Genomic DNA, 13,550 nt, shown 5'->3' with positions numbered 1-13,550 from the left:
AGGGGGCATCTCACTACCACCTTCCCCATCTCCATCCATACAGCCAGGCAGATACCGCCATTACCCAGCTCAGGTGCCGACTTACCTGCAGGCCTCAGGGGGCATCTCACTACCACCTTCCCCATCCATACATACAGCCAGGCAGATACCGCCATTACCCAGATCAGCTGCCGACTTACCCGCTGGCCTAAGGGGGCATCTCACTACCACCTTCCCCATCTCCATCCATACAGCCAGGCAGATACCGCCATTACCCAGCTCAGGTGCCGACTTACCTGCAGGCCTCAGGGGGCATCTCACTACCACCTTCCCCATCCATACATACAGCCAGGCAGATACCGCCATTACCCAGCTCAGGTGCCGACTTACCTGCTGGCCTCAGGGGGCATCTCACTACCACCTTCCCCATCTCCATCCATACAGCCAGGCAGATACCGCCATTACCCAGATCAGCTGCCGACTTACCTGCTGGCCTCAGGGGGCATCTCACTACCACCTTCCCCATCTCCATCCATACAGCCAGGCAGATACCGCCATTACCCAGATCAGCTGCCGACTTACCCGCTGGCCTAAGGGGGCATCTCACTACCACCTTCCCCATCTCCATCCATACAGCCAGGCAGATACCGCCATTACCCAGATCAGCTGCCGACTTACCCGCTGGCCTCAGGGGGCATCTCACTACCACCTTCCCCATCTCCATCCATACAGCCAGACAATATGCCTCCATTACCCAGATCAGCTGCCGACTTACCCACTGGCCTCAGGGGGCATCTCACTACCACCTTCCCCATCTCCATCCATACAGCCAGGCAGATACCGCCATTACCCAGATCAGCTGCCGACTTACCCGCTGGCCTAAGGGGGCATCTCACTACCACCTTCCCCATCCATACAGCCAGGCAGATACCTCCATTACCAGCTCAGCTGCCGACTTACCCGCTGGCCTCAGGGGGCATCTCACTACCACCTTCCCCATCTCCATCCATACAGCCAGGCAGATACCGCCATTACCCAGCTCAGCTGCCGACTTACCCGCTGGCCTAAGGGGGCATCTCACTACCACCTTCCCCATCCATACAGCCAGGCAGATACCTCCATTACCAGCTCAGGTGCCGACTTACCCGCTGGCCTCAGGGGGCATCTCACAACCACCTTCCCCATCTCCATCCATACAGCCAGGCAGATACCTCCATTACCCAGCTCAGCTGCCGACTTACCCGCTGGCCTCAGGGGGCATCTCACAACCACCTTCCCCATCTCCATCCATACAGCCAGGCAGATACCTCCATTACCCAGCTCAGCTGCCGACTTACCCGCTGGCCTCAGGGGGCATCTCACTACCACCTTCCCCATCTCCATCCATACAGCCAGGCAGATACCGCCATTACCCAGCTCAGCTGCCGACTTACCCGCTGGCCTCAGGGGGCATCTCACTACCACCTTCCCCATCTCCATCCATACAGCCAGGCAGATACCGCCATTACCCAGATCAGCTGCCGACTTACCCGCTGGCCTAAGGGGGCATCTCACTACCACCTTCCCCATCTCCATCCATACAGCCAGGCAGATACCGCCATTACCCAGATCAGCTGCCGACTTACCCGCTGGCCTAAGGGGGCATCTCACTACCACCTTCCCCATCTCCATCCATACAGCCAGACAATATGCCTCCATTACCCAGATCAGCTGCCGACTTACCCACTGGCCTCAGGGGGCATCTCACTACCACCTTCCCCATCTCCATCCATACAGCCAGGCAGATACCGCCATTACCCAGATCAGCTGCCGACTTACCCGCTGGCCTAAGGGGGCATCTCACTACCACCTTCCCCATCCATACAGCCAGGCAGATACCTCCATTACCAGCTCAGCTGCCGACTTACCCGCTGGCCTCAGGGGGCATCTCACTACCACCTTCCCCATCCTTACAGCCAGGCAGATACCGCCATTACCCAGATCAGCTGCCGACTTACCCGCTGGCCTCAGTGGGCATCTCACTACCACCTTCCCCATCTCCATACATACAGCCAGGCAGATACCGCCATTACCCAGCTCAGCTGCCGACTTACCCGCTGGCCTCAGGGGGCATCTCACTACCACCTTCCCCATCTCCATCCATACAGCCAGACAGATACCTCCATTACCAGCTCAGGTGCCGACTTACACAATGGCCTCAGGGGGCATCTCACTACCACCTTCTCCATACATACAGCCAGGCAGATACCTCCATTACCCAGCTCAGCTGCCGACTTACCCGCTGGCCTCAGGGGGCATCTCACTACCACCTTCCCCATCTCCATCCATACAGCCAGACAATATACCGCCATTACCCAGCTCAGCTGCCGACTTACCCGCTGGCCTCAGGGGGCATCTCACTACCACCTTCCCCATCCATACAGCCAGGCAGATACCTCCATTACCAGCTCAGGTGCCGACTTACCCGCTGGCCTCAGGGGGCATCTCACTACCACCTTCCCCATCTCCATCCATACAGCCAGGCAGATACCTCCATTACCCAGCTCAGCTGCCGACTTACCCGCTGGCCTCAGGGGGCATCTCACTACCACCTTCCCCATCTCCATCCATACAGCCAGGCAGATACCGCCATTACCCAGCTCAGCTGCCGACTTACCCGCTGGCCTCAGGGGGCATCTCACTACCACCTTCCCCATCTCCATACATACAGCCAGGCAGATACCGCCATTACCCAGATCAGCTGCCGACTTACACACTGGCCTCAGGGGGCATCTCACTACCACCTTCCCCATCTCCATACATACAGCCAGGCAGATACCTCCATTACCCAGCTCAGCTGCCGACTTACCCGCTGGCCTCAGGGGGCATCTCACTACCACCTTCCCCATCTCCATCCATACAGCCAGGCAGATACCTCCATTACCCAGATCAGCTGCCGACTTACACACTGGCCTCAGGGGGCATCTCACTACCACCTTCCCCATCTCCATCCATACAGCCAGACAATATACCTCCATTACCCAGCTCAGCTGCCGACTTACCCGCTGGCCTCAGGGGGCATCTCACTACCACCTTCCCCATCTCCATCCATACAGCCAGGCAGATACCGCCATTACCCAGCTCAGCTGCCGACTTACCCGCTGGCCTCAGGGGGCATCTCACTACCACCTTCCCCATCTCCATCCATACAGCCAGGCAGATACCTCCATTACCCAGCTCAGCTGCCGACTTACACACTGGCCTCAGGGGGCATCTCACTACCACCTTCCCCATCTCCATCCATACAGCCAGACAATATACCTCCATTACCCAGCTCAGCTGCCGACTTACACACTGGCCTCAGGGGGCATCTCACTACCACCTTCCCCATCTCCATCCATACAGCCAGGCAGATACCTCCATTACCCAGCTCAGCTGCCGACTTACCCGCTGGCCTCAGGGGGCATCTCACTACCACCTTCCCCATCTCCATCCATACAGCCAGGCAGATACCGCCATTACCCAGCTCAGGTGCCGACTTACCCGCTGGCCTCAGGGGGCATCTCACTACCACCTTCCCCATCTCCATCCATACAGCCAGGCAGATACCTCCATTACCCAGCTCAGCTGCCGACTTACACACTGGCCTCAGGGGGCATCTCACTACCACCTTCCCCATCTCCATCCATACAGCCAGGCAGATACCGCCATTACCCAGCTCAGCTGCCGACTTACCCGCTGGCCTCAGGGGGCATCTCACTACCACCTTCCCCATCTCCATCCATACAGCCAGGCAGATACCTCCATTACCCAGCTCAGTTGCCGACTTACCCGCTGGCCTCAGGGGGCATCTCACTACCACCTTCCCCATCTCCATCCATACAGCCAGGCAGATACCGCCATTACCCAGATCAGCTGCCGACTTACCCGCTGGCCTAAGGGGGCATCTCACTACCACCTTCCCCATCTCCATCCATACAGCCAGACAATATACCTCCATTACCCAGCTCAGCTGCCGACTTACCCGCTGGCCTCAGGGGGCATCTCACTACCACCTTCCCCATCTCCATCCATACCGCCAGGCAGATACCTCCATTACCCAGCTCAGCTGCCGACTTACCCGCTGGCCTCAGGGGGCATCTCACTACCACCTTCCCCATCTCCATACATACAGCCAGGCAGATACCTCCATTACCCAGCTCAGCTGCCGACTTACCCGCTGGCCTCAGGGGGCATCTCACTACCACCTTCCCCATCTCCATCCATACAGCCAGGCAGATACCTCCATTACCAGCTCAGCTGCCGACTTACCCGCTGGCCTCAGGGGGCATCTCACTACCACCTTCCCCATCTCCATCCATACAGCCAGGCAGATACCGCCATTACCCAGCTCAGCTGCCGACTTACCCGCTGGCCTCAGGGGGCATCTCACTACCACCTTCCCCATCTCCATCCATACAGCCAGGCAGATACCTCCATTACCCAGCTCAGCTGCCGACTTACCCGCTGGCCTCAGGGGGCATCTCACTACCACCTTCCCCATCTCCATCCATACAGCCAGGCAGATACCGCCATTACCCAGATCAGCTGCCGACTTACCCGCTGGCCTAAGGGGGCATCTCACTACCACCTTCCCCATCTCCATCCATACAGCCAGACAATATACCTCCATTACCCAGCTCAGCTGCCGACTTACCCGCTGGCCTCAGGGGGCATCTCACTACCACCTTCCCCATCTCCATCCATACAGCCAGGCAGATACCTCCATTACCCAGCTCAGCTGCCGACTTACCCGCTGGCCTCAGGGGGCATCTCACTACCACCTTCCCCATCTCCATCCATACAGCCAGGCAGATACCTCCATTACCAGCTCAGCTGCCGACTTACCCGCTGGCCTCAGGGGGCATCTCACTACCACCTTCCCCATCTCCATCCATACAGCCAGGCAGATACCGCCATTACCCAGCTCAGCTGCCGACTTACCCGCTGGCCTCAGGGGGCATCTCACTACCACCTTCCCCATCTCCATCCATACAGCCAGGCAGATACCTCCATTACCCAGCTCAGCTGCCGACTTACCCGCTGGCCTCAGGGGGCATCTCACTACCACCTTCCCCATCTCCATCCATACAGCCAGGCAGATACCTCCATTACCCAGCTCAGCTGCCGACTTACACACTGGCCTCAGGGGGCATCTCACTACCACCTTCCCCATCTCCATCCATACAGCCAGGCAGATACCTCCATTACCAGCTCAGCTGCCGACTTACACACTGGCCTCAGGGGGCATCTCACTACCACCTTCCCCATCTCCATCCATACAGCCAGGCAGATACCTCCATTACCAGCTCAGCTGCCGACTTACCCGCTGGCCTCAGGGGGCATCTCACTACCACCTTCCCCATCTCCATACATACAGCCAGGCAGATACCTCCATTACCCAGCTCAGCTGCCGACTTACACACTGGCCTCAGGGGGCATCTCACTACCACCTTCCCCATCCATACAGCTAGGCAGATACCTCCATTACCCAGCTCAGCTGCCGACTTACACACTGGCCTCAGGGGGCATCTCACTACCACCTTCCCCATCTCCATACATACAGCCAGACAATATACCTCCACTACCAGCTCAGCTGCCGACTTACCCGCTGGCCTCAGGGGGCATCTCACTACCACCTTCCCCATCTCCATCCATACAGCCAGGCAGATACCGCCATTACCCAGCTCAGCTGCCGACTTACACACTGGCCTCAGGGGGCATCTCAATACCACCTTCCCCATCTCCATACATACAGCCAGGCAGATACCTCCATTACCCAGCTCAGCTGCCGACTTACCCGCTGGCCTCAGGGGGCATCTCACTACCACCTTCCCCATCTCCATCCATACAGCCAGGCAGATACCTCCATTACCCAGCTCAGCTGCCGACTTACACACTGGCCTCAGGGGGCATCTCACTACCACCTTCCCCATCTCCATCCATACAGCCAGGCAGATACCTCCATTGCCAGCTCAGCTGCCGACTTACCCACTGGCCTCAGGGGGCATCTCACTACCACCTTCCCCATCTCCATCCATACAGCCAGGCAGATACCTCCATTACCCAGATCAGCTGCCGACTTACCCACTGGCCTCAGGGGGCATCTCACTACCACCTTCCCCATCTCCATCCATACAGCCAGGCAGATACCTCCATTACCCAGCTCAGCTGCCGACTTACACACTGGCCTAAGGGGGCATCTCACTACCACCTTCCCCATCTCCATACATACAGCCAGGCAGATACCTCCATTACCCAGCTCAGCTGCCGACTTACCCGCTGGCCTCAGGGGGCATCTCACTACCACCTTCCCCATCTCCATCCATACAGCCAGGCAGATACCGCCATTACCCAGCTCAGCTGCCGACTTACCCGCTGGCCTCAGGGGGCATCTCACTACCACCTTCCCCATCTCCATCCATACAGCCAGGCAGATACCTCCATTACCCAGATCAGCTGCCGACTTACCCACTGGCCTCAGGGGGCATCTCACTACCACCTTCCCCATCTCCATCCATACAGCCAGGCAGATACCTCCATTACCCAGCTCAGCTGCCGACTTACCCGCTGGCCTCAGGGGGCATCTCACTACCACCTTCCCCATCTCCATCCATACAGCCAGGCAGATACCTCCATTACCCAGCTCAGCTGCCGACTTACACACTGGCCTCAGGGGGCATCTCACTACCACCATCCCCATCTCCATCCATACAGCCAGGCAGATGCCTCCATTACCAGCTCAGCTGCCGACTTACACACTGGCCTCAGGGGGCATCTCACTACCACCATCCCCATCTCCATCCATACAGCCAGGCAGATACCTCCATTACCCAGCTCAGCTGCCGACTTACACACTGGCCTCAGGGGGCATCTCACTACCACCTTCCCCATCTCCATCCATACAGCCAGGCAGATACCGCCATTACCAGCTCAGCTGCTGACTTACACACTGGCCTCAGGGGGCATCTCACTACCACCTTCCCCATCTCCACCCATACAGCCAGGCAGATACATCCATTACCCAGCTCAGCTGCCGACTTACCCGCTGGCCTCAGGGGGCATCTCACTACCACCTTCCCCATCTCCATCCATACAGCCAGGCAGATACCTCCATTACCCAGCTCAGCTGCCGACTTACCCGCTGGCCTCAGGGGGCATCTCACTACCACCTTCCCCATCTCCATCCATACAGCCAGGCAGATACCTCCATTACCAGCTCAGCTGCCGACTTACCCGCTGGCCTCAGGGGGCATCTCACTACCACCTTCCCCATCTCCATCCATACAGCCAGGCAGATACCTCCATTACCAGCTCAGCTGCCGACTTACCCACTGGCCTCAGGGGGCATCTCACTACCACCTTCCCCATCTCCATCAATACAGCCAGGCAGATACCTCCATTACCAGCTCAGCTGCCGACTTACCCGCTGGCCTCAGGGGGCATCTCACTACCACCTTCCCCATCTCCATCCATACAGCCAGGCAGATACCTCCATTACCAGCTCAGCTGCCGACTTACCCACTGGCCTCAGGGGGCATCTCACTACCACCTTCCCCATCTCCATCCATACAGCCAGGCAGATACCTCCATTACCAGCTCAGCTGCCGACTTACACACTGGCCTCAGGGGGCATCTCACTACCACCTTCCCCATCTCCATCCATACAGCCAGGCAGATACCTCCATTACCCAGCTCAGCTGCCGACTTACCCGCTGGTCTCAGGGGGCATCTCACTACCACCTTCCCCATCTCCATCCATACAGCCAGACAGATACCTCCATTACCAGCTCAGCTGCCGACTTACCCGCTGGCCTCAGGGGGCATCTCACTACCACCTTCCCCATCTCCATCCATACAGCCAGACAATATACCTCCATTACCCAGCTCAGCTGCCGACTTACACAGTGGCCTCAGGGGGCATCTCACTACCACCTTCCCCATCTCCATCCATACAGCCAGGCAGATACCTCCATTACCCAGCTCAGCTGCCGACTTACCCGCTGGCCTCAGGGGGCATCTCACTACCACCTTCCCCATCTTCATACATACAGCCAGGCAGATACCTCCATTACCCAGCTCAGCTGCCGACTTACCCGCTGGCCTAAGGGGGCATCTCACTACCACCTTCCCCATCTCCATCCATACAGCCAGGCAGATACCTCCATTACCCAGCTCAGCTGCCGACTTACCCGCTGGCCTCAGGGGGCATCTCACGACCACCTTCCCCATCTCCATCCATACAGCCAGACAATATACCTCCATTACCCAGCTCAGCTGCCGACTTACCCGCTGGCCTCAGGGGGCATCTCACTACCACCTTCCCCATCTCCATCCATACAGCCAGACAGATACCTCCATTACCAGCTCAGCTGCCGTTTTACCCGCTGGCCTCAGGGGGAATCTCACTACCACCTTCCCCATCTCCATCCATACAGCCAGGCAGACACCGCCATTACCCAGCTCAGCTGCCGACTTACACACTGGCCTCAGGGGGCATCTCACTACCACCTTCCCCATCTCCATCCATACAACCAGGCAGATACCTCCATTACCCAGCTCAGCTGCCGACTTACCCGCTGGCCTCAGGGGGCATCTCACTACCACCTTCCCCATCTCCATCCATACAGCCAGGCAGATACCGCCATTACCCAGCTCAGCTGCCGACTTACACACTGGCCTCAGGGGGCATCTCACTACCACCTTCCCCATCTCCATACATACAGCCAGGCAGATACCTCCATTACCCAGCTCAGCTGCCGACTTACCTGCTGGCCTCAGGGGGCATCTCACTACCACCTTCCCCATCTCCATCCATACAGCCAGACAATATACCTCCATTACCCAGCTCAGCTGCCGACTTACACAGTGGCCTCAGGGGGCATCTCACTACCACCTTCCCCATCTCCATCCATACAGCCAGGCAGATACCTCCATTACCCAGCTCAGCTGCCGACTTACCCGCTGGCCTCAGGGGGCATCTCACTACCACCTTCCCCATCTTCATACATACAGCCAGGCAGATACCTCCATTACCCAGCTCAGCTGCCGACTTACCCGCTGGCCTAAGGGGGCATCTCACTACCACCTTCCCCATCTCCATCCATACAGCCAGGCAGATACCTCCATTACCCAGCTCAGCTGCCGACTTACCCGCTGGCCTCAGGGGGCATCTCACGACCACCTTCCCCATCTCCATCCATACAGCCAGACAATATACCTCCATTACCCAGCTCAGCTGCCGACTTACCCGCTGGCCTCAGGGGGCATCTCACTACCACCTTCCCCATCCATACAGCCAGGCAGATACCTCCCATTACCCAGCTCAGCTGCCGACTTACCCGCTGGCCTCAGGGGGCATCTCACTACCACCTTCCCCATCTCCATCCATACAGCCAGACAGATACCTCCATTACCAGCTCAGCTGCCGACTTAACCGCTGGCCTCAGGGGGCATCTCACTACCACCTTCCCCATCTCCATCCATACAGCCAGGCAGATACCTCCATTACCCAGCTCAGCTGCCGACTTACCCGCTGGCCTCAGGGGGCATCTCACTACCACCTTCCCCATCTCCATCCATACAGCCAGGCAGATACCGCCATTACCCAGCTCAGCTGCCGACTTACACACTGGCCTCAGGGGGCATCTCACTACCACCTTCCCCATCTCCATCCATACAGCCAGGCAGATACCTCCATTACCCAGCTCAGCTGCCAACTTACCCGCTGGCCTCAGGGGGCATCTCACTACCACCTTCCCCATCTCCATCCATACAGCCAGGCAGATACCTCCATTACCCAGCGCAGCTGCCGACTTACCCACTGGCCTCAGGGGGCATCTCACTACCACCTTCCCCATCTCCATCCATACAGCCAGGCAGATACCTCCATTACCCAGATCAGCTGCCGACTTACCCACTGGCCTCAGGGGGCATCTCACTACCACCTTCCCCATCTCCATCCATACAGCCAGGCAGATACCTCCATTACCCAGCTCAGCTGCCGACTTACACACTGGCCTCAGGGGGCATCTCACTACCACCTTCCCCATCTCCATCCATACAGCCAGGCAGATACCTCCATTACCCAGCTCAGCTGCCGACTTACCCGCTGGCCTCAGGGGGCATCTCACTACCACCTTCCCCATCTCCATCCATACAGCCAGGCAGATACCTCCATTACCCAGCTCAGCTGCCGACTTACACACTGGCCTCAGGGGGCATCTCACTACCACCTTCCCCATCTCCATCCATACAGCCAGGCAGATACCTCCATTACCCTGCTCAGCTGCCGACTTACCCGCTGGCCTCAGGGGGCATCTCACTACCACCTTCCCCATCTCCATCCATACAGCCAGGCAGATACCTCCATTACCCAGCTCAGCTGCCGACTTACCTGCTGGCCTCAGGGGGCATCTCACTACCACCTTCCCCATCTCCATCCATACAGCCAGGCAGATACCTCCATTACCCAGCTCAGCTGCCGACTTACCCGCTGGCCTCAGGGGGCATCTCACTACCACCTTCCCCATCTCCATACATACAGCCAGGCAGATACCTCCATTACCCAGCTCAGCTGCCGACTTACCTGCTGGCCTCAGGGGGCATCTCACTACCACCTTCCCCATCTCCATCCATACAGCCAGGCAGATACCTCCATTACCCAGCTCAGCTGCTGACTTACCCGCTGGCCTCAGGGGGCATCTCACTACCACCTTCCCATCTCCATCCATACAGCCAGGCAGATACCGCCATTACCCAAATCAGCTGCCGACTTACCCGCTGGCCTAAGGGGGCATCTCACTACCACCTTCCCCATCCATACAGCCAGGCAGATACCGCCATTACCCAGCTCAGCTGCCGACTTACCCGCTGGCCTCAGGGGGGAATCTCACTACCACCTTCCCCATCTCCATCTCCATCCATACAGCCAGGCAGATACCTCCATTACCCAGCTCAGCTGCCGACTTACCCGCTGGCCTCAGGGGGCATCTCACTACCACCTTCCCCATCTCCATCCATACAGCCAGGCAGATACCTCCATTACCAGCTCAGCTGCCGACTTACCCGCTGGCCTCAGGGGGCATCTCACTACCACCTTCCCCATCTCCATCCATACAGCCAGACAATATACCTCCATTACCAGCTCAGGTGCCGACTTACCCACTGGCCTCAGGGGGGAATCTCACGACCACCTTCCCCATTTCTGCACCAGGCAGCTCAACAAACTTCCCAACATCTTGCTTCTTCTCTGGAGCCTGAAAGAATAAATGTATGGGGATAACGACACAGCTGTAGGGACATCGAGCGCGGTCACAGGGCAGAAGACCAAGTCATGGAATGCTTAGGTGACCTCTACATACACAGAGATACCCTGTTGTAGAATGACGCCACAGTAAGCAATATACTGTAGTATCCAGCCAAATACCGCTCCTAATTACAGAGGAAACATATCCTGAATGTACATTGTGGCTGACAGTGTAGTACAGGGGTGGCCAACCGGTCCAAGGTAAAGAGCCGAAAAATATCGGCAATCAAGCCAAAGAGCCGACATCATGCGCACGGCGAAAAGGGGTGTGGTCAGGGGAGTGGTCATATGGCACAAGGGGAAGTGGCTACATGACAAAACTTTATGCCCCCCACAGTGCTAGGTATGCCCCCAGTGCTACACATATATGCCCCACGGTGCCAGATATGCCCCCAGTGCCACACATATATGCCCCCCGGTGCCAGATATGCCCCCACAGTGCCACACATATATGCCCCACGGTGCCAGATATGCCCCCACAGTGCCACACATATATGCCCCACGGTGTCAGATATGCCCCCACAGTGCCACACATATGCCCCCACAGTGCTAGTTATGTGCCCAGTGCCAGGTATGTCCCCACAATGACACACATATGCCCCCACAGTGCTAGTTATGTGCCCAGTGCCAGATTGGTTACCACAATGCCACATATGCCCCCCTACAGTGCCAGTTATGCCCCCACTGATAATTTCCCAGCAGCAGCACTCACCGTTGTTGCTGCTGCTGCCGGGCGGGGAGAGGACAGTCTGGCGTCCCCCTGCAGTCAAGTCGCCGAGGGGAGGAGAGCACACCGCGCGTCTCCTTCCCCTCTCACTTCCCTGTGACTGGGCTGTCCACCAATCTGCCAAATCTCGCGGGCCGGCTCCTGATTGGCTGCCGGCCCGCAAGCTGTGATTGGCGTGTGGCCAAGTCACAAGGATGCATAGTGAGGGATAGGAGAGATGCGCGATGCGCGCTCTCCTGCCCTCGGGAACCGGCAGCGGGTGATAGGGGACGGACGGTGGGCGCCGCGTTGGGCAGCAGTGCGAGCAGGAGCGCACTTTAGAAGGGGGAGAGCCGCATGCGGCTCGAGAGCCGCGGGTTGGCCACCGCTGGTGTAGCATATAACATGTGGCAGACAATCTAGCTGCAGCAGACTGATAAGAGCACCACCCCTGGCTGATCAGTGGTACTGCAGGCAGTACAAAGTGTGACAATGAGACTTATTTGTTAGCACTTATAATAACTAGTAAGATGTGGTGCAGATGATGTAGAGAGCACCCTATAACAATGGGACACTCAATCTGACTGTGGGAGTAAGGAGCGGACACTGACTAGACAATATATTATATGCTATGCACGATAACGACCGTCTGCTTATCATTTATATTGTTAACAAAGAGCAATCCCACATGCCTGAGGCACACAAAGCATCATCAGTGATAAGCAGTCAGGGACTTATCCAAGACCCCATGTGTTTCCAGGCGATAAAAATGGCCTCTAATATGATACTGTGATAACAACCATCAGTCATTTATCGCACTAGCCGCCTCTATCAGCCAAACTAGCTCCAGGGATAATGAGGATTTTAATTACCTACCAATAAATCCTTTTCTAGAAGTCCATATGGGATATTGGGATTCTCAATACATTGGGGAAAAAGGTCCTCCACAGGAGACAGGCACATAAACCCTCCCACAAGCCAGTTAAGGAAAAACTGTGCCCGAGGAGAATGTATGTGAGGTAGGATATGAGTATATTTAAGTGTGGTGAGATTCATACCCTCAAACAACAATAACTGGTAACAATACTGTTAACAATTTTTTGAACACAACAAGTAAATATCACATAAGTGACAACATATGCAACAAGCCAAAACGTTACAACATATTAGGGACAACCAAACGCAGTATTGAACTCCGGGCGCCCAGTATCCCATATGGACTTCGAGAAAAGTATTTACCGGTATCCTCTTTGGCCAGAGCGTCAAATTTGTAAAACTTTGCATACGTGTGTGGAGCCGACCAAATAGCCGACACACCACAAGCAGCCGCACAGAATGTGCCTTCACAGAAAGCAGAACCGGTAGGCTGGCCACTCCATAAGCCTGACGAATTGTAGCACAGATCTAACGTGCAATCGATTGCTTCAAGGCCGGCAACCCTTTATTCTGGGCATCATCAGCACAAAAAGACATTCAGTCTTGCACAGCCTTGCCATTCTACCGACGTAGGATCAATGCACCCAAACCACATCTAAGGAT

At 56.8% G+C, this 13,550-nt stretch overlaps 1 protein-coding gene across 5 annotated transcripts in view; it reads right to left on the bottom strand.

Annotated features, from left to right (window-relative positions):
• EPRS1 (glutamyl-prolyl-tRNA synthetase 1) overlaps window positions 1-13,550 on the bottom strand; it is a 260,057-nt gene that overhangs the window by 205,304 nt on the left and 41,203 nt on the right. For 4 of the 5 annotated variants that reach the window (XM_083175138.1, XM_083175140.1, XM_083175139.1 and 1 more), the window contains exon 6: window positions 11,161-11,255. In XM_083175138.1, coding sequence (XP_083031264.1) covers window positions 11,161-11,255 — 95 coding nt within the window. Of the gene's footprint in view, window positions 1-754; window positions 766-11,160; window positions 11,256-13,550 lie in introns of those variants that run through there. The other variant, XM_083175141.1, reaches the window with a different exon arrangement.

The sequence above is a fragment of the Crinia signifera genome, chromosome 3, assembly GCF_055691185.1.
Source record: "Crinia signifera chromosome 3, ASM5569118v1, whole genome shotgun sequence".
NCBI classification, from domain to species: domain Eukaryota; kingdom Metazoa; phylum Chordata; class Amphibia; order Anura; family Myobatrachidae; genus Crinia; species Crinia signifera.
Note: the sequence above shows the minus strand (reverse complement) of the source record. Positions and strands in the feature narration are given on the sequence as shown.